This window comes from Solenopsis invicta, chromosome 14 (genome assembly GCF_016802725.1).
Source record: "Solenopsis invicta isolate M01_SB chromosome 14, UNIL_Sinv_3.0, whole genome shotgun sequence".
Taxonomy (NCBI): domain Eukaryota; kingdom Metazoa; phylum Arthropoda; class Insecta; order Hymenoptera; family Formicidae; genus Solenopsis; species Solenopsis invicta.
In genome coordinates this window covers 16,948,978-16,970,170 of record NC_052677.1, presented here as the reverse complement: position 1 = coordinate 16,970,170, position 21,193 = coordinate 16,948,978, and the positions used below count along the sequence as shown (strand labels likewise).

Genomic DNA, 21,193 nt, shown 5'->3' with positions numbered 1-21,193 from the left:
CTTACTCAAAATTTCGAATCCTAGCAATTTAATACTTGAAGAATGCCAAGTTAAAATAAATATCCGATTTGATCATTTCTTCGATAAAATTTTACAAAATTCTTAAAAAAAGGTGTAAATTCTTTTTTTTTTTTAGTACATGACAACGAGTTACTCTAAAATTTCTGATAAGACGTTTATCAAGAAAATATCTTTTGTTAAAGATAGCCATTACCTAAATTAAGTATTCATTTTTCTTGACGCACACAGTAGAATTGATATTTTATATACATGTCGATACGAGCCTTGTTGTGTATCGCGTAACCACTTTCCGTTGATTTCTACAGAGGAAATGTCCACGCGAGTGGAAAAGATATATCGTCCTTTGAAACGCGACAAAAGCACGAGGAGAATTTTGGCTTCTCAATTTTACGTTTCTAGACGAGGATGGTGATGCGAATCGCGACAAATGAGCTCTCTCGCGGCGCGATGGCCATAGTTACCGAAGAAATTCTTCTTCGTGGCAGAGAGCACGGTTCTTGAAAAGATTTCAACGCGGAAAGACGCGGACGAGCAGCGGGGCGTAGAAAGCAGAGAGAGAAAGAGAGAAAGAGAGAGAAAGAGAGAAAGAGAGAGAGAGAGAGAGAGAGATCTGTATCCCATCCGCGCGCGTACAGGGAGAGAGAAAGAGAAGGAGAGAGAGGGATCGCGCATTGTTTCGGTCCATTGTTTCCCAAACAAACGGCGTCCACGTTGTTTCGTCAGGAGATATTATGTTCAGCCAGACAGGCAGGACGAACGGGAAATGGACTGCTGTCAGTTTTACTCTTCGTGATAAATACCCGTTGCCGTCGCCGCCGCTGCCGACGCCGCCATAATTCCCGTCCGTATTGCGCGAGGCACGTCGAAGTTGCGATGACAAGACCAAGTTTCCTTTTTACGTATCAAAAATTTTCTCGAACCGCTTTAAATCGACTCGCCGAATCTCGCTAGAGTGAGAAAAGTCATTTGAAAATTGCACGGGCTCGACTTGCGCTCTGTATGAGGGTGGATTTCACCCTATGGGAATTTTGACTCTCGTTAGAGTGGTGAAAATCACTCGAAAAAAAAATGCACCAGCTTAAATTTCACTCTAAAGGAGTAATTTTTCATTCCGTAAGAGGGAATTTTTATTAAAGTAACGAATCGTTCGAAAATTGCACAAGCTCAATTTTCACCCTCTTTACAAGATTTAGAGAAAGAGAGAAAGAGAAATCTCAAATTGTCCAAATCCAAATTGTAAAGGTTCAGGTTATTAAAATGTTCGTTTTTCTAATGAGCAACGAGATCTCGTTCTTTTCGGGTATTCTCGATTTTACCGGAGGACGATTACGCGCGGGAGGCGTAATCGTCTGGCGGAAGTCCGCGACGAGAAGAGCTCCTCCGGGGCGGCGACGATTTTTTTTTTTCCCTCGCGCGGAGACTCGTTTAAGGGACAATGATACCGGCTAGAGAGCTATTCCAAAGATCGTAAAGGGACTTTACGGGACGGCGTTATATTATTATTCCGCTCAAAGCGAGAGCGCGAGGCGACGGAGCGCGCGCGAATCATCGCGACGGCGGCGCGTCGTCGTCGTCGTCGTCGTCGTCGTCGTCGTCGTCGTCGCCGTCGTCGCTTCCGTCGCGGTGAGAGACGATCTCGATTTCACGCGGCGCGCGAGGGAAGAGGCCGGTTTACGATTCATAAGACAACTCGGCGGATTGAATTAAGCTCGCTCCGCGCTGCGGCAGCTGCCAGTCCCGTCCGCCACCGGGCGGGCGGCGCGAATCTGCATAATCCCGTTCGCGTCGACGATTCTAATTGGCGGATTGTTTCAATCTCTGTCGCTGCGAATATTTGCATTCGCGCTGCTCTGCCTCCTCGGCCTGCGCCACCCTCCCTCCCTCCCTCCCCCCTTCGTTCTCCACCCCCGCGCTTTACGCCCTTCGCCGTGAGTGCGTCGCTGCCCCCGCAACCCTCCTCTGAATTCTCTCTCTATCTCTCTCTGTGATCCCGCGCGTCTTTCTCCCTTCGTCTTTCTCCCCCTCCGGCCCTTCTTTCTACCCCTGTAACCTCCTTTCGGCATTCACTCTATCGTCACTATCTCCATATCGCGAGAGACGCGAAGCGTATATCAAGTAATAAACCACACACGCGCACGCGTCTCTTATTTGATTTTTATTCAACTTGATAATATATTTCTCTCTTTTCGCACGTATTATCATTCATACGTTGCTTTTATCCACATGGAAGACTCGCGCAGACTGTCTATCACTTTGATCGATGTGATTACGCATTTCTTTCTTTTTTTTATATCTTTTTGTGCCACTTATATTACATATACATGTATACGTGTAAACTTCCATTGTATAAAATCTCGCACTGTCACTTCCATTTCCAAGAGAGCGTCAGCGGCATTCGTATTTTCCCCGTTTCCCCCTTTCGCTGAGATACGGTATTTCCTACAAAATTGTAAAAGAAACATTTTGATACAATTGCCGTCGTCCCATTTGCGGTAGCCCGTTTCATCTCGCGCTGTTGGATATCGCGGACGTGCGCTTCCTACGCCCTCAAGGCAGCTCTCGACGATTTTCGATCGCGAACCATTTTTCACATATTTTTTTACAGTTAGCCTGTCGAAAAATATTGTTTGAAAGTATTCCAAAAATATTCCCCGTTGTACGACACACGATACGCCTATCTTATTGGTCCGAAAATGTCACCGAAAAAGTCGGTCCGCCGAAGAGACTTTTTCGGTGACACTTTCGAGTCGCTAAATCCATAATCTTTTCAAAATCGACATGCGCGATGGATTATGAAAGATTTCTGACGCACACGGAGAGAATTCTCTCTTAGAACTTACCCTCAAAATTGTGGTAGTAGGATAATACGGATTTCGAAAAATTTTAATTGAATTTAGTCAAATTTTTCTCAAATTTAATCAAACCATTCTGATATAAAATGGCTCAGTCCAATTTTATTAAAATTATAATAAAATTCTTCTAATAAGATATTTAATTATTGCCAAATGTTTCTGTTAGAAAATATTGTTTATATTCGTTTTGTTTCCTTTATATTTTTGTATTTAAGTAAAGATTGAAATAAATAATGAAATTAATTAAATTGTAATCACGTAAACTTACATTTCTAAAATTCTAATATATCTGTTCTTGATATAATATGAAATTATATAATATACATGTATAATCGAAGCACGCGCTGTTATGTTCTAGTTTTGTTGAAATTGTAATAAAATTCTTCGTAGCCAAGACATCGATTTTGAGAGTAAAGTTTAAGATGAAAATTTTCCCCGTGTACGTACGAAGAAATAGATTTACGTCACTTGCAAAACAAGTAACTCGTTCAATTAATTGCATCGTATAAAACTGTCCAAAGAAAGTTAAAATTTCGTATCTTTTTATGGCGATCTCGTCTTCACGCTTCACAGTTAACTCCTTTAATTTCTCTTCGTCGCGAGGAGAGATGCGCGATTCTTTTACCATTCACATAAATATTTTTATAGCGGGACACTCTCGCGGAGCGATCTCTCGTCCTTGCTCTCCGCGCAAGGAGAAAAAGTCGTCGGTCGCAGCTCGGAATCTGGGCTTTTTTACGGTTGAACTCTCCGCGTAATTCAAACGTCCTTATTCTCCGTGTCACACGAAGGAACGCGCTCTCGCCGAATGACTCTCGGACGTATCTTGGAGATTCTGCGGAATCTCCGAGAAATAAGATAATCGTCTGACACCGGCACGCTCTCCCGCCACTTTCAACAAATTTTACACCTTGACACTTTGCTGTCGTTGTTATCATTCAACACTATTTATTCAGTAATTTTTCATAAATTTCCTCGAGAAATCAGAGTGGTAGAAAAAATTGTAGAGCTGTATCTACACTGACAATGAGAGAAATATTAATCAAACGTTTAATTAAATAGTGATCAAATGAATTTTGTAGTTACTGGTACCAAAAACTTAATTGCATTTAACAAAGTAATATATTACTTATTACAAGTACTAACAACAGTACTTTTTAATTACTTAAAATAAGTAACGTATTACTTAAATTATTCGACAATTTATTACTGTCAGTGTTACATTTCTATAAGGGATTTGGTTATAAGTTATATAAAAACAATTGTTTGGTTAAGGCTACAGATTGTTTAGTCAAAACAACTATATATTTAATAACTATAACTACAAAATTCATTTGATCACTGTTTAACTAACGTTTGGTCTATCTCATCAAAAATTTCTCTCAGTATACGTTCTATCGACGTCACAAAAGTCTAAAAATAGTAAAAGAATTTTATTTTCAAAAATTGATTAATAAAACTTATTATTTAATTTGGTATTAAATCAAATATCGAGTCTTTTCGCGAATTGTACACGGAAAGAACGATTTTGTTGAAGTACTTATTTAAATATTCGGCTGCATGCAGATCTGAAAATAATTTTATCGGATCAAACTAATTGTCACGGATGTTGATGAGCTGCAAAAAATTTTAACATTCTAACAATTAATCACAAGAAACATCCAAGCTACACGAAATCCATTTCGAGAAAGATGCAAATATTTAATGTCATTTAAAAATGTAGGTAAAAACTGTTTCTTTTCTTAATTTTAGATACCTATTAAGTTTGAATCTGTTTTTCGTTTAATGTAGAAAAATCTACGGGCTATTCACCGATTACTAATTCAAAAATTCTACTTTTGTGGATTGCATGTTTCTCGCATAACTGCGGCCAATGCAGTGTATAAAAGTCCAACAGAATTATTTCTAATGAACAAAATCATTTTCAGATCTTGCATCCAACTAAATTTTTAGATACTTTTGGCAAAACCGTTCTTTCCGCGTGAGAACCGAGAGGATGGCGGCTGCGGCAGCGCTACGCGGGAGATCAAACCTCTATCGCACAACGCCAACGAAGAATGCAACGATTGTTGGCGCGATGAAAATTATTGTGGCCATCACGTTGCGGTAATCGCGTTAATTGCGTCATATTCTTCAAAAGAAAACAACGCGTTTGCGGAATCGATCGTTTTGATTATCATGCAGATGCGATACGCACGGCAGATAGTTTAATGGGTGGCACATGAAATAGCCAGTTAAACGGCACAATTGCCGCATCATTAGACGACGCGTATCGCGTAACAAAGAATCGCGTCGCGCTCTCGGCGCGAAGAAAGACACGAAAGGAAGAAAGTTATCTCAAGTTATGTGAATTTGAATGCGCGATGACACATCGAAGTAAATTATTACTAGCGAACAAATTATAATAATTTCTCACAAATCCCGGACTCGTGCGCGAACAATAAATCGCGCCGAAGACCATGTCTCGGTTTCGAAACGATCCAACGACCGCGCGCGCGGAAAGGCATGCGAAAAGTTCCAAATCTCTCGCGCGCGCTCTCTCCAAGTTCGGCGTTCAGTTCTTTAGCGCTTTTTCTTCCGTGTTATCTCGCGCGAATATTCGCGAACGTGACACGCGGCGAAAGGGCGGAAAAAAAGAGACTTTTCCTCGAAGAGTTCCTCGCACTCACCTGTGCGCGTGACGACCGGGGGACGACGAGCAGCGGCGGGATCCTCGAAGTTGGCGCCGCTGCGTGAACGACGATCCACCCTCGGGACGACGATCTATGGATCCCTGAATCTCGTCGGAGAAATGCGGTAGCGGCGCGACGTGGGTCCGGACGCGTGCCGCTGGCCGTGGCGGCAAATGAGATAATAATCGGAGGACTCAGTCACTCGTCGTCGACGGCTGCGTGGCAGTCGGGACGGTTGTTCGGCGGTGGTGCGGTGGCGGCGGCGGCAGCGGTGACGGTAGAATCGGCGGCGGCGGCGGCGGCGGCGGTGGCGGCGATGGCGGTGGGGGTTGTATTCCATCCCTTGGCGACCGTCGGCGACGAGGGTGCGAGAGCGCGTAACGGCGGGGAGCCGCTGCCGAGAGCGGAAGAGCGCGCGCGAGAGGAGGCGAGGGTGGTAGCGCGCGGAAGAGAAGGAGGAGGGCTAGGAGGCGGGAGGGTGGTGGTTTTGAGATGATCCGGCCAATCTGCGCATCATTTCCCCGATGCGCCCCCCGCGCCGGGCCGCGCGCGTAGCGGCAAACCGGCGCGGATTCCGCACCACCGCAAGCAGCGTGGAAGCCCTGTTGAATGCCACATTTCGAGGCAAAGACGAAGTGGGAGCGGAAGAGGGGGTCGCGGGGAGGAAGCGAGGGTGGGATCGCGGGCGTTCGCGGCGCGAAGAATGGAAACGGGATGAAGATAGAGACAGATAGAGAAAGAGTAGCGCAACGAGAGAGGGAGGAAGGGGGAGAACGGCGCGGCACTAAAAAGTGAAGAGGGAAGAGTAACGCCGAGGGGGTGAAAGAGAGAGAGAGAAAGAGGCGCCGACTCTTTCGCAGTAGCCCTGCCGCGCCGGGGAAAAAAAAAGTGGAAAACAGATATAGACGAGGAGGAATCTTTCTCTCCGGGGCGCGGGTGCCCGTCACACACCGTTCCTCCGCTTCTCTCTACTCCGGCCGGCGGCGCGTCTCTTCGACGAGGGTACATACGTATCCGATACGAGTATATACGTGTTTACATACGTCGCCGCGAAGGGATTCGGATCGGGCATGCCTCCGTCTCTCCAAAGCCGGACGGAATTGAAAAACTCGCGTTTACGCGTCGTACAGCTCGCCACACGCGAGAGTCCCCCGCGACGAGTCGCCCTATAAAGTATAAACAATGAGAGTGCCGGGACTCCATCTTGCAAGTAGGATAAGGTTGTCGAAACGTTCCTGACCATCGCTATTTTGTCGCTGCTTTGCATTCGCGTAGCGACGGTCTTGCGGGAAAAGCTTCCGAGGAACAAAATCTACTACTCTCTTTTTCCCTTAAATCTTAACCGTAAAGTGCCACTCTTATTTTTTTCTTACGTTAATACTACTACGGATGAAAATTCACACTGACATAATTAAAAGTTCTTTTATACTTTTAAAAAAATAATTTTACTTTACTAAATAGATATTTATGTTTTAGTATTATTAAATTTAATTAAAACATTTGATTATACTTACTACGTAAATAGAAAAGTAGAATTATTTTTGATATTATTAATCAAATAATTGATATTATTTCACTTAACGTTTGGTAACTATTACCAAACTCTTTTTCCAATGTAACACTATTTTAATATAACGAGACCTTATTAAATGTTATTTTAAATCAAAATTTTAATAACAAAAACTAGTAGTTTTCGTAAGAGTGCAGTTTTTGTATTCAAAAAACTCGAATGAGTACCTGGATAAAAATTCATCCACGGTACCGGTACTCGAGGATTAATTTATTTTAAGAGATAATTTATTAATCATCTCACGTCCAGTTTAATTCTCTCGTCGTCAGAGAGCTCGGAGGAAAAAGATTTGCTGCATAAATAACTTTGCGAGACAGGGCAAATCATTCGCAGATTACACTAGACTGGTTTAATCTTCCTTACAATGTAACGAAGAGAAAGCGGAGGATGTTCGCGAGAGAAGGAAACCAACTTCTCGCGCGCATCAACGTTCTAAATTTCGATAACATCAATCACGGTCAACCCTTCACGCTTGGATTTATATTTGCTGAAGGATATCGGTGCGTTACGCATAGGACAGAGAGAAGCCCGTGCACGGAAATGCACCGACGTACTTTTCAATAGGTAGGAGAATCATACACGCACGAACAAATGTAACACGCGTCGGCTCCATCGCAGATGATCGAAGTACAACCACTGTATGCGATGTCTGTGAGAAAGAGAGCATTTTCCCAGGATGTTCTACAACAAATTTTTTTTTTCTTTTGCGCGCGAATACATTTGTCTCTTCAGCTTCAAGAAAAAGTGTTCCAAGAAGCTAATTAGCTGTATCAGTAACTGATGATATTTTATCAACTAATGAAAATTGATGAAACATCATCAGTTACTGGTGCAGTTAATCAGTTACTTAGAAACATTTTTTTTTTCTAAAGGGGTTGTAAAATGTAAGCTGCTATTACCGGTTGTAAATTTTAATAAATAACGGCGCGTCACGTAAACTATTGCGCCAGTAGTGTCCGGCGTTTTCCTTCGAAGGCGATAATTAGTTCTTTTGCAACGTGCGAGCGGTCGATTAATGGGAGGGAGATAAATAATGAGCCAAAAGTTTATCGCGGCGCGTTGGGCGCATTTATTATTTACCGAGACTTTTCCTGCGGCGCGCAGCCGCGCTCTCTTTACCCGACACGGAGACTGGATGACCACTTACGTCACACCGTACGTGAAACGATGCTAATTGGTCCGCCACGAGGGGTAGCAACGCGTGAAAGCGCTCGCTCGTACCACTCGTCGCAGTCGTCGCCCAAGTCGGCGCTCCGTTTCCGCACCCTTCGCACCCTCTCGTCCGCCCTTTCGTCGCGGGCGAGGACAGGGTAAATCCATGCACGCACTCGCGACACGTTCCGCTCGTTAATTATGTAAAGAATTTCTCAGACTTGTATCTCTCTCTTTCTTTCTCTCTTTCTCGCGTGTGTGCCGTTAAATCCGCGATTTGCCAAATTTCGGATATTATTTTTTGTTTCGATTTATCTTGATTGGAGCATTGCCACGAATATAAAGTTATGCGCGTATAAAAATGGAGTTATTACAAATTGAAAAAGATATACATCAAAAGAATAATTTTGCTAAAGTGTTTAAAAATTTAATGTCATTGGACCATCAAAGTAATTATGTAGAACGTTCAAACTGGTTGTTAGAATATCAAAACTTTTTGCAGCGTCATATGACCATTGCTCATGACGTTCGAGCGTTCCACATAACTATTTTGGTGATCCACATTTACAAGTATTTTCAAATCTGCAATCCAATAAATTTTTTTAGCATTTCAGCAAAAAAAAAATCGTTGTTACATTTAAAAAAAAAGCGTTTGATATTTGTGACTATAATTAAATAGTAAAACAATTATGATTCGAAGCTCCATTTCTATTATTATTACTGTTATAATAGTAATAACCTAGCAAACACCACGTTACAGTTGCATAACTGTTAGTCACAATTTCTCATTCAACTTCATGTAACTGTTATACGACACCCTCGTTATATAACAGTTATATTGTTGAGTGGGAATTATAACCAAGAGTTTTATAACTGTAACTTGGTGTTTGCTGGGAACTTTGTGTTTATAGTTTTATCACAACTGTAAAAATTTTAAATTATTAATTTCAAATATTAATACAGTAAAATATCAAGTTGTAAATGGGGTAAAAGTAAAATAAACATTTTTATGTAATAAATGCAATCATTATGGCAAATATAACTATTTTTTAATATTCGCTTACTTTTCATGTAGTAATGTAACAATAACTAATAACTATCATTTGCATAATTATAAAAAAATCTATAAATATATAATTGACAGCAAAAATAACTATGAATTATAGTTGAATTGTGGTAATTGCAATTATTTTTCAGTGTTCCGTCTGTTTGAGTTTAACGAAAAGAGGGTGGCATTACCAACTTTCGAAACCAATCTTCTAAACAATAAAGCTACATGACAATAAAATTTATTCTGGGACATCGTATCATTTCCATGCGAAATCATTACTTTTCCAATCGTGTGATCAGTCATTGGACAGTCTATATTTAACAGCTTGTGTCTGAAGTACGTTTCGAATCACTTTCAATCCGACGTACGATCGTTTATTCGACGATGAATAAGTCTGATTGTGAGTAAATTGGGGGAGAAGGATGAGACGCACGGATATGAACTTTGGGAGCGGCTTGCAGCGCGGCAATTCGAAATCGCTGCTCCCAAGAGAGAAAGAGGCTATAGAAGGGGAAAGGAGAGCGATCCGTGAGTCCGCGGTAGAGAGACAGCTCGTCCTTCGCGAGCGAGCACCCTAAATTTCAATCGACGATTCGACCGAGGCACCGAGAGTCTCTTCTGGCTCTTCGGGCTCGAGTACCCTAGGAGGTAGCACGAGAAGAGGAAGAACGAGAGAAATGGCGGAAAGGTGGAAGGAGGGGAAAGATAAAGATAGAGAGAGAGAGAGAGAGAGAGCGCAGAAACAATTTACCCGAAATTCGCCTCGTCGCGCGTTCGGCGCGACTGGATACACTCTTATTTGTCCCCGTGGCAATCTGTCCCCGACTCTACAACCCTTCTCCCAGCTTTCTCCACATCACCACCGCCGCCACCGCCGCCGCCACCACCACACCTTTTCGGTCGGCCCCTGCAACCTCAATCTGCTTCCTTTCCGCATTCCCCAGCGCCGGCCTCCGATATCGGCCGTCTTCTCTCCCGACGATGAGGAGAGAAGCGTGAAACCACCAAGTCTCACGGGAATTTTAAACACCGGCGATTCGTCAGTGCTCTTTCCTATGTCCTCCGTCCTCTTTCCGCTACCGCCCAGCCTCCTTTCCCCTTTCGCTAGCCCTTCTTTCTCTCAACTCCCCCCCCCCGCTTCCCAGTCGCGGTAGGCGGAATTTGAGAGCGCATCTCACCGATATGGGTACCCGGCACAATGCAGTTATAGCTAGATCTCTCTGCTATCTCCGCCCCAGCATCCCTCTCGCCTCTCCTGCCGCGTCACTCACGGCGTGCGAAAATCGGGGACATCATTGGCCGCTTCTCCCCGTTAACGCTGTCTTTCAAGGACGCGGCGGCGTCGCGTGGAACTCGAAAGTCCGATAGTTCATTCCAACCCCCCCCCCTCCCTTCCCCGCGAATTAATCCGAGATCAGCGAACCACGCTCGAATACGAAGGTGACGTATTATTCCATTATAATGTGCATTTAACGACCTAAGGCTCTTGTAAATTAGAAAGGCTCTTTGACGCGAGATCACTCTCGAATAATCTCTTAATTAAACGCGATCTAAATCTCGTCGCTCCTCGCGTAAATCCTCCCTCGTCGTATCGAACATGTCTCGTGGCGCTGCAAGTCCCGTTTATCATGATCGAAGGGCTCGGCGAAATGGGAGAATTAATTGGCGAGGTTGCGGCGCGCTCGAACAGGGCTTCGCATTTAAAGGGTAAGACTCGAAGGGGGTAATTCGCAAGGTCCAGTCTGAAGGTGAAAGACTCTCGCGAACTCGATTCCCACTTGGTTTTTACATCCCTCCAGAAGCTCTCGATTCTCAGCCGGGCGCGAATCGGCTGACAGCCGCGCGCTCGTTTAATCGAGATTTATCCTCGTTGTTGCGCATCTGTCGCTCTTGGCGCGCGCGCGGGGGAGGAAGGGAGGGAGGGAAGGAGAAGGAGGAGATGGTTTAAGAGAAAAGGGCGAGAGATGAGGAATCACTCGAGTCGCGCGCGCTCGCAGTGAGAGCTCGCAGCGGGGTGCGTAATATTCCCGGGAAGTAAAGCTCCCGAGAATTTCAAGTCCCCCCTCCCTCCCTGATCTCTCTCTCTCTCTTTCTCTCTTTCTCTCTCATTTCCGCACCCACTTGCTTCTCACGCCTCTTCCTTCCCCGTCTCCGTCTACCACTCATCCTCTCTCGCGGCAGGCAGAATGGTAGGTAGAGAGCGGCGGCCGCCCCTCCGACTACGAAGGGATGCAAATAACTGGTGATAACAACAGATAGCTCTGCTGTATGGTACGCCTGCCTGGAGCCTGCCGTGGCGTGTGGGTGACTACGATGATGGTAGTGGTCGCCGATGGTTTGGGTTTTGACGGGAGGAAGGGGATGGCGTAAGAGAACCAAGCGAAAACGGGGGCAACGGCGAGAGACACGAGAGTGAAAGAGAGAGATAGAGGAGGAGAGGACCGGGGGAGAAACGGGAGAATCAAGCTTGAAGAGTAGGCCAGAGGGAGGGTTGAGGGACAGACGGGCAGAGGCGGCAGGCAGGCAGGCAGGCAGGCAGGCAGGCAGGCAGGCAGGCAGGCAGGCAGGCAGGCAGGCAGGCAGGCAGGCAGGCAGGCAGGCAGGAACCGTAGAGAGAGCCGCGAAAGAGAAGAGGTAGAGCGACGCGATGGCAGTGATGGCAGGGGGTGTCGAGGGGGTGACAACAGAGACCGGATGGAAGGCAGAGTAGATGGAAGAGTGGTAGTCTCTCTGCGGCCGTCTCTGTCGATCCGTCGTTCCGATCGCGCCTGTCTCTCCTCCTCCGTCCAACTGTATCCGAGTCGGGTAGAAGGGTGCGAATTGGAGCGATGAGGATGAATCGTCACGCGAGAGGGAGAGAAACGGAGAGAGAGAGGGTGAGCAAGCGGGAGAGAAAGGCGAAAGAGGAGGGGGTCTTACGGGGGGTGGCCGCAACCGCGGGCTCAGCGAGGGGGAGAGGCAGAGGGTGCCGGGGACGTCACTCGCTGTCGCATCGAGCGCGAGCGATGAGTGGCGCGCGCTCGCTCGTCTTTTGTTTGCGATACGATGCGACTGCCAGCCTGGTGACAGCGACGACGTGGTGCGGCGTCGGGGGACGACACGGGGCGGTTTAGGGTGGCGAGGGGAACGGTAGCGGCGAGGGGGCACACGCGCGCTCGCGCTCGCGCGGGCGCCGCCACTACTGGAAGGGGGGCCCCGGAGCACCCCCACGGGGGGTGAGGGAAGAGGAGGAGGAGGAGGAGGAGGACGGGGGTGGATGAAGCGAGCCTGGGTGAGAATCATAGAGCTACGCTACACTTAACGCGACCCACGCGCACGCACGTATCATACGCGCGCGACACACGCGCGGATGGTCGTAAGCCTCCTCCGGCCCTATACCGCGCGTTTCCCCATATTGGGTCCTTGTTGCCGACAGGTTGCCGGATACGCGTCCTGCGAATCCGCTTTGCCCTCCGGCGCGAGAGATGCGATGAGCTCGAAGCTGCTCCGACCACCGCGATCCTTAAATATCACGAATGCGCGCACGACTGCGTTTATCCAGATAGAATAATGGAACGGAGATTTCGCTTTGTCCGTACATCGAGAACGGCTGGTTCGCCGAAATGATATAATCGCCAGACCAAACGTTCGAACTGGAATCTTTGAAAATCTACTTATTTGAAAATTGCCGATATGAACCTCTTATCGTAGTTTCAGCTAAGGGAGACACGAGTGAAGCAATCTCCACAACTTGACACCCTCGATAAAGTAATAAGGAGAAGAGATGCTGCGAAAAGAATACTACTTTTTATCTCCGCGTATCGCGTTTAACGTTCCCGATAATAACAAAAATTATATTTTGCTGCTATCAAACGGGCAGGCGTTTATCGCTTTATTTTACTCTCTGAATTAATGGAATCTTATTGATTTGCAGTGTTATACTAACAGACAATGAACAGCCCGATTTCGGACTGATGTACTTATTATATTATCAATCAGTGATACATGCACTGATTAATATAGTCTTTCAGTGATAACTGAATACACTGGTTCTGATCAGTGAAAGTATTTTTCTCTCAAGTGGAATCACTGAAAGACAGTAAATAATCGCTGTCTTTCAGTGATTCCACTTGAAAGGAGGATACTTTCACTGATCAGAACCAGTGTATTCAGTTATCACTAAAAGGATATATCAATCAATGCATGTATCACTGATTGATATGATAATAAGTACAGGCCGAAATCGGGCTGTTCATTGTCCTTCAGTGAACAATACACTGATCCCAATTTAGAGAGTAGAAGAATCTACTTTTGAAAATATCGAGAAAATTGATCAGATTTGCGAATGATGTGATCTAGATATCACGTTGTAGAAATGGTAAACTACGAAATATTACATCTGATGTTAATAAAAAAAAAAAAACGGATAAATATTTTTCAAGAGTACATTCTGACACGATTTTGATACAGATTCGCGTTTTTGTTGACCAAGTAACGTATCAACGCGACAATCCGGAGCATCGCGACGTCGAAGCATACGTGGCGCAATGAGCTTTTGAAGATGTTGGCGCGATCAAACAAGTAACAAGTCGCGGAAACGGCAGAAGCGACTTTATCGCGGCGAGCTTTCGAGAGAACGCGCGGAACGTTCACGGCCGCAAGCTTGCACTCGCCCTCCAAGTACGCGACTGAGGTTTCGTAGTGCATCGTGCCAGGCGAGATTTCTTTTTTTTTTTTAATGGAATTAAAGCGCAACCGTACGAACGATAGACATCGCGCGCACACGAACGCCTTGCGATTTAATATTCATTCGTCAAGTATTCAAATACCACGTACGCGCACGACGGTTTCCGTGGAAGCGGAGGTTTTCCCGGTGACGGTTCAACAGCGTCTACGATTGCAAATACAATTTGCACGGGATAGTCTTGAAAATCTGCACGGTAGAAAAACATTTTGCGCTTATGTTAAACCGATCCTCGTTACAATTTTTGTGCTAAAACTTTTAGCAATTACGAATGTTAATTTAACGTAATGTAATTATGCTGTTTAAACGTTTTATGTTAAATTGATATGCAACATTCTTTCGTGTTAAAATAACACAATTCATCAGTAAATGAATAAATAACATGAAAACAATGTAGTTTGGAACGTAAATGCTAAGATAAATGAATAAAATGTACGTGTCAACATACAAATGTTATTTGAATTCTTTTCAACACAAGCAAAATTTCATGCTTCAATTTTTTCAAAAGTTTTAATATTTGAATTAAAAAAAAAACTGGTAGAAAAAAGAAGGGAATTGTGGAATATCATTTTGTTTTTTGACAATAACTTAATAAAAATAATAAATATTAACACGGCACGATTCTAACCAACTTAAAAATCAACGCGAATTAAATGAGATATCATAATATTCCACGATCGCCGTCCTTCCTCTAATACAATAGTGATGATTGAAGAGTTAACCCTGCATTTTTCCAGATTTTTCGAGAGCCTAAAATAGGAAAAAAAAACTTGAACCGGAGAAAAAAAACGCAGATTGCAGACGGAGGAAGTAAAAGTAACATTGCAGAGGATTGTACAAAGGGGGAGGGATTAATTTTACTGTATAAAAATATGTTTCCACAATTTTTTTTCCAAATTGTGTCAAAGTATTACATTTTTTTTATCGTAATCTTTTACGTGATATTCATATTACTTTCCAACATATTCATCTTGTGCTAAATTAACACAAAAATTTGAATGAATCGTTTGAAATACGCGATACATGTATGTTAAATTTAACACAAATTTTTCCAACTGTGTGTCATTGAAATAAATTCAGATGAAATATAATTTCTACAGATTAAATGTAAAACGAATTCTTTTTATAAAAAAAAGGGTCTTTTCGCACGGCGAGAGAGAGAGAGAGAGAGAGAGAATAGAACAGAACTATAGAATACGCGATACTCGTACACGAATTTAATTTGTGCCCGCCTGTTTCGGGTGGAAATAAAGATCCATCCGCTCTCAAAACGTGCGCTCGATAACGTAAATCACATTTTACGCGCGGCGCGGCGCAGAAAGAATCACGATGGAATATTCGAGGGAAGGTGGAGTACAATATCGCGTATGAAATAACAGCCGCGCGCGCAGGGCGCTACGGATGGCTGAAAGGAGGCGAAGTAAGTTCGAGATGACAGAGTGGGGTCGCGGAGGATAACTCGGGTCTCGACCGGAGCTGCTTTTGACACGAATACGTTTACGCGATCTCGCGTGGCCTCTCGTTTCTCCTAGGACGCGCCACGGCGAGCATCGTCAAGGCTATATCACCCACCTCCTCTCTCTCTCTCTTATATCCTCTAACTATGATACCCTTCCGAAGTCAGTTTTCTCTTGCCTTCGCACGTGAAACACGTGTAAGAATTTATTTGAGATTTAATCGAAAATTAAATAATTGCCAATATAAGTCTTTACGCTTGAATAACGTTGTTGTAAAGCTTCCATAAATTACAAAATTAAAAAATCTCTGCCTACCCTACTTCCTTCTAACAGTGATAAAATGTCTAAATTTTTTACTTGGGTCGAAGATTAAAATTGCTAATAAAATTAAAATGAAATAAAGAAAATTAAAAAGAATTGAACAAGTAATCAATAAAGTGGAACATTAAGTAAAGCGTCAAGTATATTATAAAATTTTTTAAATTAAGAAATCAATAAATAAGACATAGTTTACAGTATAATATTTAAAGAAAGCCAATGAGAGTCAAGTGCGGTTCTTGATGCACAGTTACAATTTACTTAAAAAAAAAAAATGGCAAACTTTATTGAATGTAAAGTCAAACTAGAATGGAATCAAACTAAAATTTATTTCAGAGAGCAGCGATAATTACGAGCGAAATCAAATCATGCGAAATTTGCAGGGAGCGGCTCTAATTAATTTCTGTAAGATGCAAAATGCGCATCGCGGTACGGGGAAACGCGTATAAAAATTGGGAATGTTATATTATATTTATCCGTAACGATCTGCCGAACGTTCGGCCGAATAGGAGCGGAGAGAATTAATTGGACGCCGGCATTAATAAATTTTGCGGGCGCGGGCGCGGGTGATGCATGGCTCGATAGCGACTTCCGGTGACACGATGACGAGCATAACTCAAAGGACGCATTTAATGCGGGGACAATTAAACGCCGCGGCCTCTTCCCCCACCCCCCTCCTTCCTTCGGGTTTCTCCCCGGGACGGTAAGTTATCCCCCAAAGTTTCCCGAACTTGGTCGCGCAAACAACTTTAATTAAATATCTACCGTCGCGGGATGCGCGCGGCTGTGTGCGTGCGTGTACGCGGCGTGCGTATATGTACGTGCGCGAGAAGAGAACGAACTCACGCGCGGGCTGATGATATAATTCTCGTTTGATTGTCTTTTCGGGGATTGCACACCGCCGCCGCCGCCGCCGCCGCGACGAATATATAAACGAAAATGAATAATGGAGGGCCGCGCATTAATCGCGCTGCATCATCGGTGCGACGAGGGTGGCGGGAGGGGGGGAGAACAGGGAGAAAAGAGGGCAGGAATCCGCGCTGTATACCATTTTCTAATTGTGCCCGTCGTTACACGCATCGGCCTCTGTTAATTACGACTCACCGCGGCGAATTCGGAAATCTGCGCATCGCGCGTCCCGATGCAACGCGATCTCCCCTTCCCCTTGCGCGAGTGCGCAAAAAGATCTTTGTAACGAGCGGATTTTCTAAATAATACCCGCCCCCTCCCTCCTCCTCCCCCCCCCTCGGTCAAACATCAATGCGAAAAGTAATTGATTAAGTTACCGAGAGTTCAATCTTACGTGTGCCTATCGACGTACACAGAAAAAACAAAATTTGTTTAAGAACTAAAATATTTAGTTCGATACGAGCAACTAAGCGTTGACTCGATTGTTTAGTTGTATAAAAAGAGATACAGCGCATTCATGTCAACCGTTCAAATTTTTTAATTGGGAATTAAATCAACTCAATATTTAGTTGGACGTATGAAATATTTTAGTCTTTCAACAAATTGTTTTTTTCAGTACAAATGTCAAGGATGCCTCTGCACTTCTTGTTTTCCGTCGTATACCTTCGTAAAAGAATGCAAAACCTGGCGACAAAAAGTTCTACACAAGTTTAAGCAATGCTACAAAAATCTACACGAAAATTAATCGAACCGATAACTAAAATTGAAAAAAAAAAAGAGAAAAAAATTCCTCTTTCATACTTTCTTCTTTAGCGATCGATACGGGGAGACCTTTTTATTTCGCTGTTATCTCAAAATATCTAAAATCACGTCTCTCCCTCTTCCCTTCTCTCGACGCTCTCAAAGTCATAGAGGGAAGATTCGTTCGAAGCGTACGGTCGCGTTCGTAGGAAAGACTCGGATCAATTACATAATGGTGCGGTTGAAACGGATGCTCTCCAACCGTGAGCGACCCCTTCGCGGCATCCCCCGCGCGGGCGGCCCCTTTTCGTAAAATGACTATAGAACAAAGGGTTGAGCCTCTTCTCTACGGGCTCGCAGTAATTATTATGCTCTTTGACGATCCCTCTGTCTGTCAACGTTAACGCCGCGGTGGAATCGATACTTGTAAAACTTTAATCGTTTCGCGTGCGCGTGCATCGATGAAGGGATGGACAGGCGGATAGACGGTATGCGATGCATCGCGCAGCGTCGGTTCCGGTATGTGTGAGCCATCCCCTCGATGCGAATTTGCGATAATCAAAGTCACGCCGCCACGATTCCGCGAAGAAACAAGATGACTTTTTGTCTGACACTTTAAACGACTTCTGTATCGAAAAAAAAATAAATTTGGTAATGATAATCGGGCTTTGCTTAAATCATTTCAATCAAATGTTTGATTTATATAACCAATTAGTGATTATGTTAATATTAACCCCAAACATATGCAATAATAGTAATCAATTGCGGTTACTACATGGTTGCCAAAAGGTTACTAAATATCGATGTGGTAACTACTTAAAAAGTTAAATACAGTTAAAAAGTCGATAATTTTCAATTTTAACTAGTTATTTTTGAGACGCAAGCTTTAATTTCAACCTTTTTTCAACTCTCTAAAAAATGTATCTATGTAAAAGAAAAAAAAATTAAAAGAAAAATGCATTCCTGCGTAAAAACAATACTTCAACAAAAGAGAAAAGTCTCTCGCTTCTTTCGCTTCCGCTTTCAATCTTTATATCTTTTTTCCAAATATCCACTAGCTCATCGCCGACTAGATTTTCGGAAAGAGCAACTCTTTTCATCTCAACATATACCAATTGCGACCTAAAAATTTTGATTTAGAAGTTATAAAGATCTAAAACATAAAAATGCGTAGGGAGTTAATAGATTAATACAGCATCCAGATCAATAATACTGTGCAATAATATTGAGCGTCTAGGAGTCGCTTTACGTCTCTTTACCTCTTCTCTCGCGACAGTTTCGACTTTATAGCTTTATAAAGCGAAATTTATTATAGCGAAACAGCTTCGTTTTCCTTAACGACGCAGAGAACCGTAAAAGCAAAAGTGTCGCGCGGATCGCACCAGCGCGATATTTTCAAGTAACACGTCACTCTATCATTAAGTAAAAGCGACGACGATACTGCGAGTGCATTGGAGCACTCTCTTGCGCGGAACGGTACGCGAATAAACTTGCCATCGATATACGGTCGATGGGATATCGAGCTTATGATAATAAGGTTCCATCGATAAACCGAGCGAGGATGTATCTCGCGGGATGTATCTCGTCTTAAGCGCCAATTTGCCGAACGGTACGGTGAATATGGACACAATTTGATCGCTTGGTACATCGTGCGGAATCTACTTGATCTTCGCGATGTAATCTGACTCGTGACGTATTACGTATTCAGCGATCTATCGGCTGCGACGTTACGGATGTAATTGCTCAATGACCTAAACCTAAACTAGAACATTGAGGAGCTATTGATATTCGTGAACTGAAGCGACGATATCGAGTAACGCCAGAGTTACATACCTCAGACGAAAAAATATGTATCTATGAAAAAGTCGAACAACTTCTTTCACACAGCCAAAGGTCAAGGAATTTGTTCAGAAACTATTTAACCATTTTTTAAACAAGTCTCTCTTTTGCAAAATGGAAGACTGTATAAATACAAAATGTGTGAGATTACATGCTTATGAGTTTATTACACTGAAAAAGTATTAATTAAAATTTTCAACTTTGTTAAAAATTTCTTTCATTCAAGTATTTATTTATTTAAAAATAAACGCATTTTTCAAGTCGGCTAACATTTTTCCTTAGAAAGTACTAAAGTTATGGATTTCAACTCTTACATATATGTATATAAAATACATGTCTGTTTATTGAACTAGGATTATTGCAATGTCTATAGATTAATTATTTTTCCATATACATATATGTTAAATTTAATCAATCAATTTTGTTAAAAAATTGATGCTTGTTTTTTAAAATCATCCATTTTAATAATTTGCATTTTTAATATTTTTCATATAAACTAATCTATAGACATGTATTTTACTATATGCAAAAGTTGAAGTCGACAGCTTTGGTGGTTTATGAAAAATTTTTTGAGAAATCATGTAAGCCAATTTGAGAAATGTATTTATAAATTTAGATAACAAACTAATAAACATTTAATCTTACGAAATTTGAAGATATTTATAAATGCGTACAAATAAATGTATAAAAATAATAGCACAGCTATTTTCTTTAAAGAAATTTCCAAAATAAGTCACGTTTTTGCACTCTTGAAGAGAATACGTAAAAAATTTCTCTTAAATACATAAAAATTTAAATTGGAGTAATTAATCAAGTTGAAAAAATCGGTCAGGTTAGGTTAACAATTATTTTTTCTTAGTGTTCGAGTTTGCCATAGAAAAATTAATCCGTATGAATACTAAACAAAAATATTTGAAATAACGTACCGAATATCATTCTTTTAAATTGCATCACCATAACCTCCCTCTTCTTTTCTTCTCGATGAGCCGCTCTTGCAAAATGGATACGAAATCAGACGTCGCTGCCATAAATCTCGAGTATCTCTGTTTCTGATTGTATCGAATTATGCGAATCCAGGTGTCGTTCGACGATGAGTTATCCTTCCGGATATTATTTCGATCGAACGGAAGATCCGATCGTCGATCGAGCGGCCACCTCGCGCGATCTCATTATCCTGCGAAAAGTTCGTCATTTCCGTCGTTAGGAGAGTAGGGAACTCCTTCGCGGCGCAGAAATACTTTCCTCGTTAATCTTAATTTCGCCGCTTGGCAATATATACAATATACACAGACGACACACTTGGTGTGCACCGCTATATTCGCGGAAGAGCGTTAATGACGCCGCGGATGTACACGGGATGAATAACGTCGTGTAGTACGAGAGTCATCCCGCCGAGAATCCTTTGTCGCACGGCTCCTTAATTTTCCTGCCTAATGTTCGAATTAATTTTCCGTCCGTCTCTCCCGCTTCTCGCGCCCCCTTCTGAAATAGCGACATAACGAATGTTCGATAAATCGAGAGTAAATAAATAACGTTGCGATTGGAATTATGTGAATCTCTCTCTCTTTCTCTCTCTTAGACATTTTTATGTAAAAGGATCCCCGATGCATTACAGAATAATTTAATGATCGAATTGATTTTTGACAGATCACAATCCTTTTGTAAAATAAAAGTACCAAAGAAACTTGGATAGGTTAGGTGGGATAGGATTTATGAGAAAATCAAAAGTTAAAAATTCACTTACTTTCGGCTTGTGAATCTGTCACTTGAGGTTAACTTCTTTTTCTTTTACTACTACCATATACTTTTTCTGTATATGGAACGTCTCCAACAAAAAGATTTTAACAACTTTACGCGTATAAATTTTAATTTGGCGCATGTTGAAGCA

At 42.9% G+C, this 21,193-nt stretch overlaps 1 protein-coding gene across 3 annotated transcripts in view; it reads right to left on the bottom strand.

The window, feature by feature from the left end:
- LOC105207662 overlaps positions 1 to 21,191 on the bottom strand; it is a 25,836-nt gene extending 4,645 nt beyond the window's left edge. Inside the window, exons 1-3 of one of the 3 annotated variants that reach the window (XM_026132303.2) lie at positions 21,050 to 21,191; positions 20,605 to 20,787; positions 20,232 to 20,479 (exon numbers count right to left, since the gene is read on the bottom strand). In XM_026132303.2, coding sequence (XP_025988088.2) covers positions 20,232 to 20,262 — 31 coding nt within the window. In that variant the 5' untranslated portion in view covers positions 20,263 to 20,479; positions 20,605 to 20,787; positions 21,050 to 21,191. Of the gene's footprint in view, positions 1 to 5,542; positions 5,845 to 20,231; positions 20,788 to 21,049 lie in introns of those variants that run through there. The other 2 variants (XM_039457560.1, XM_026132304.2) reach the window with 2 other exon arrangements.
- Between the last annotated feature and the right edge of the window lie 2 nt (positions 21,192 to 21,193).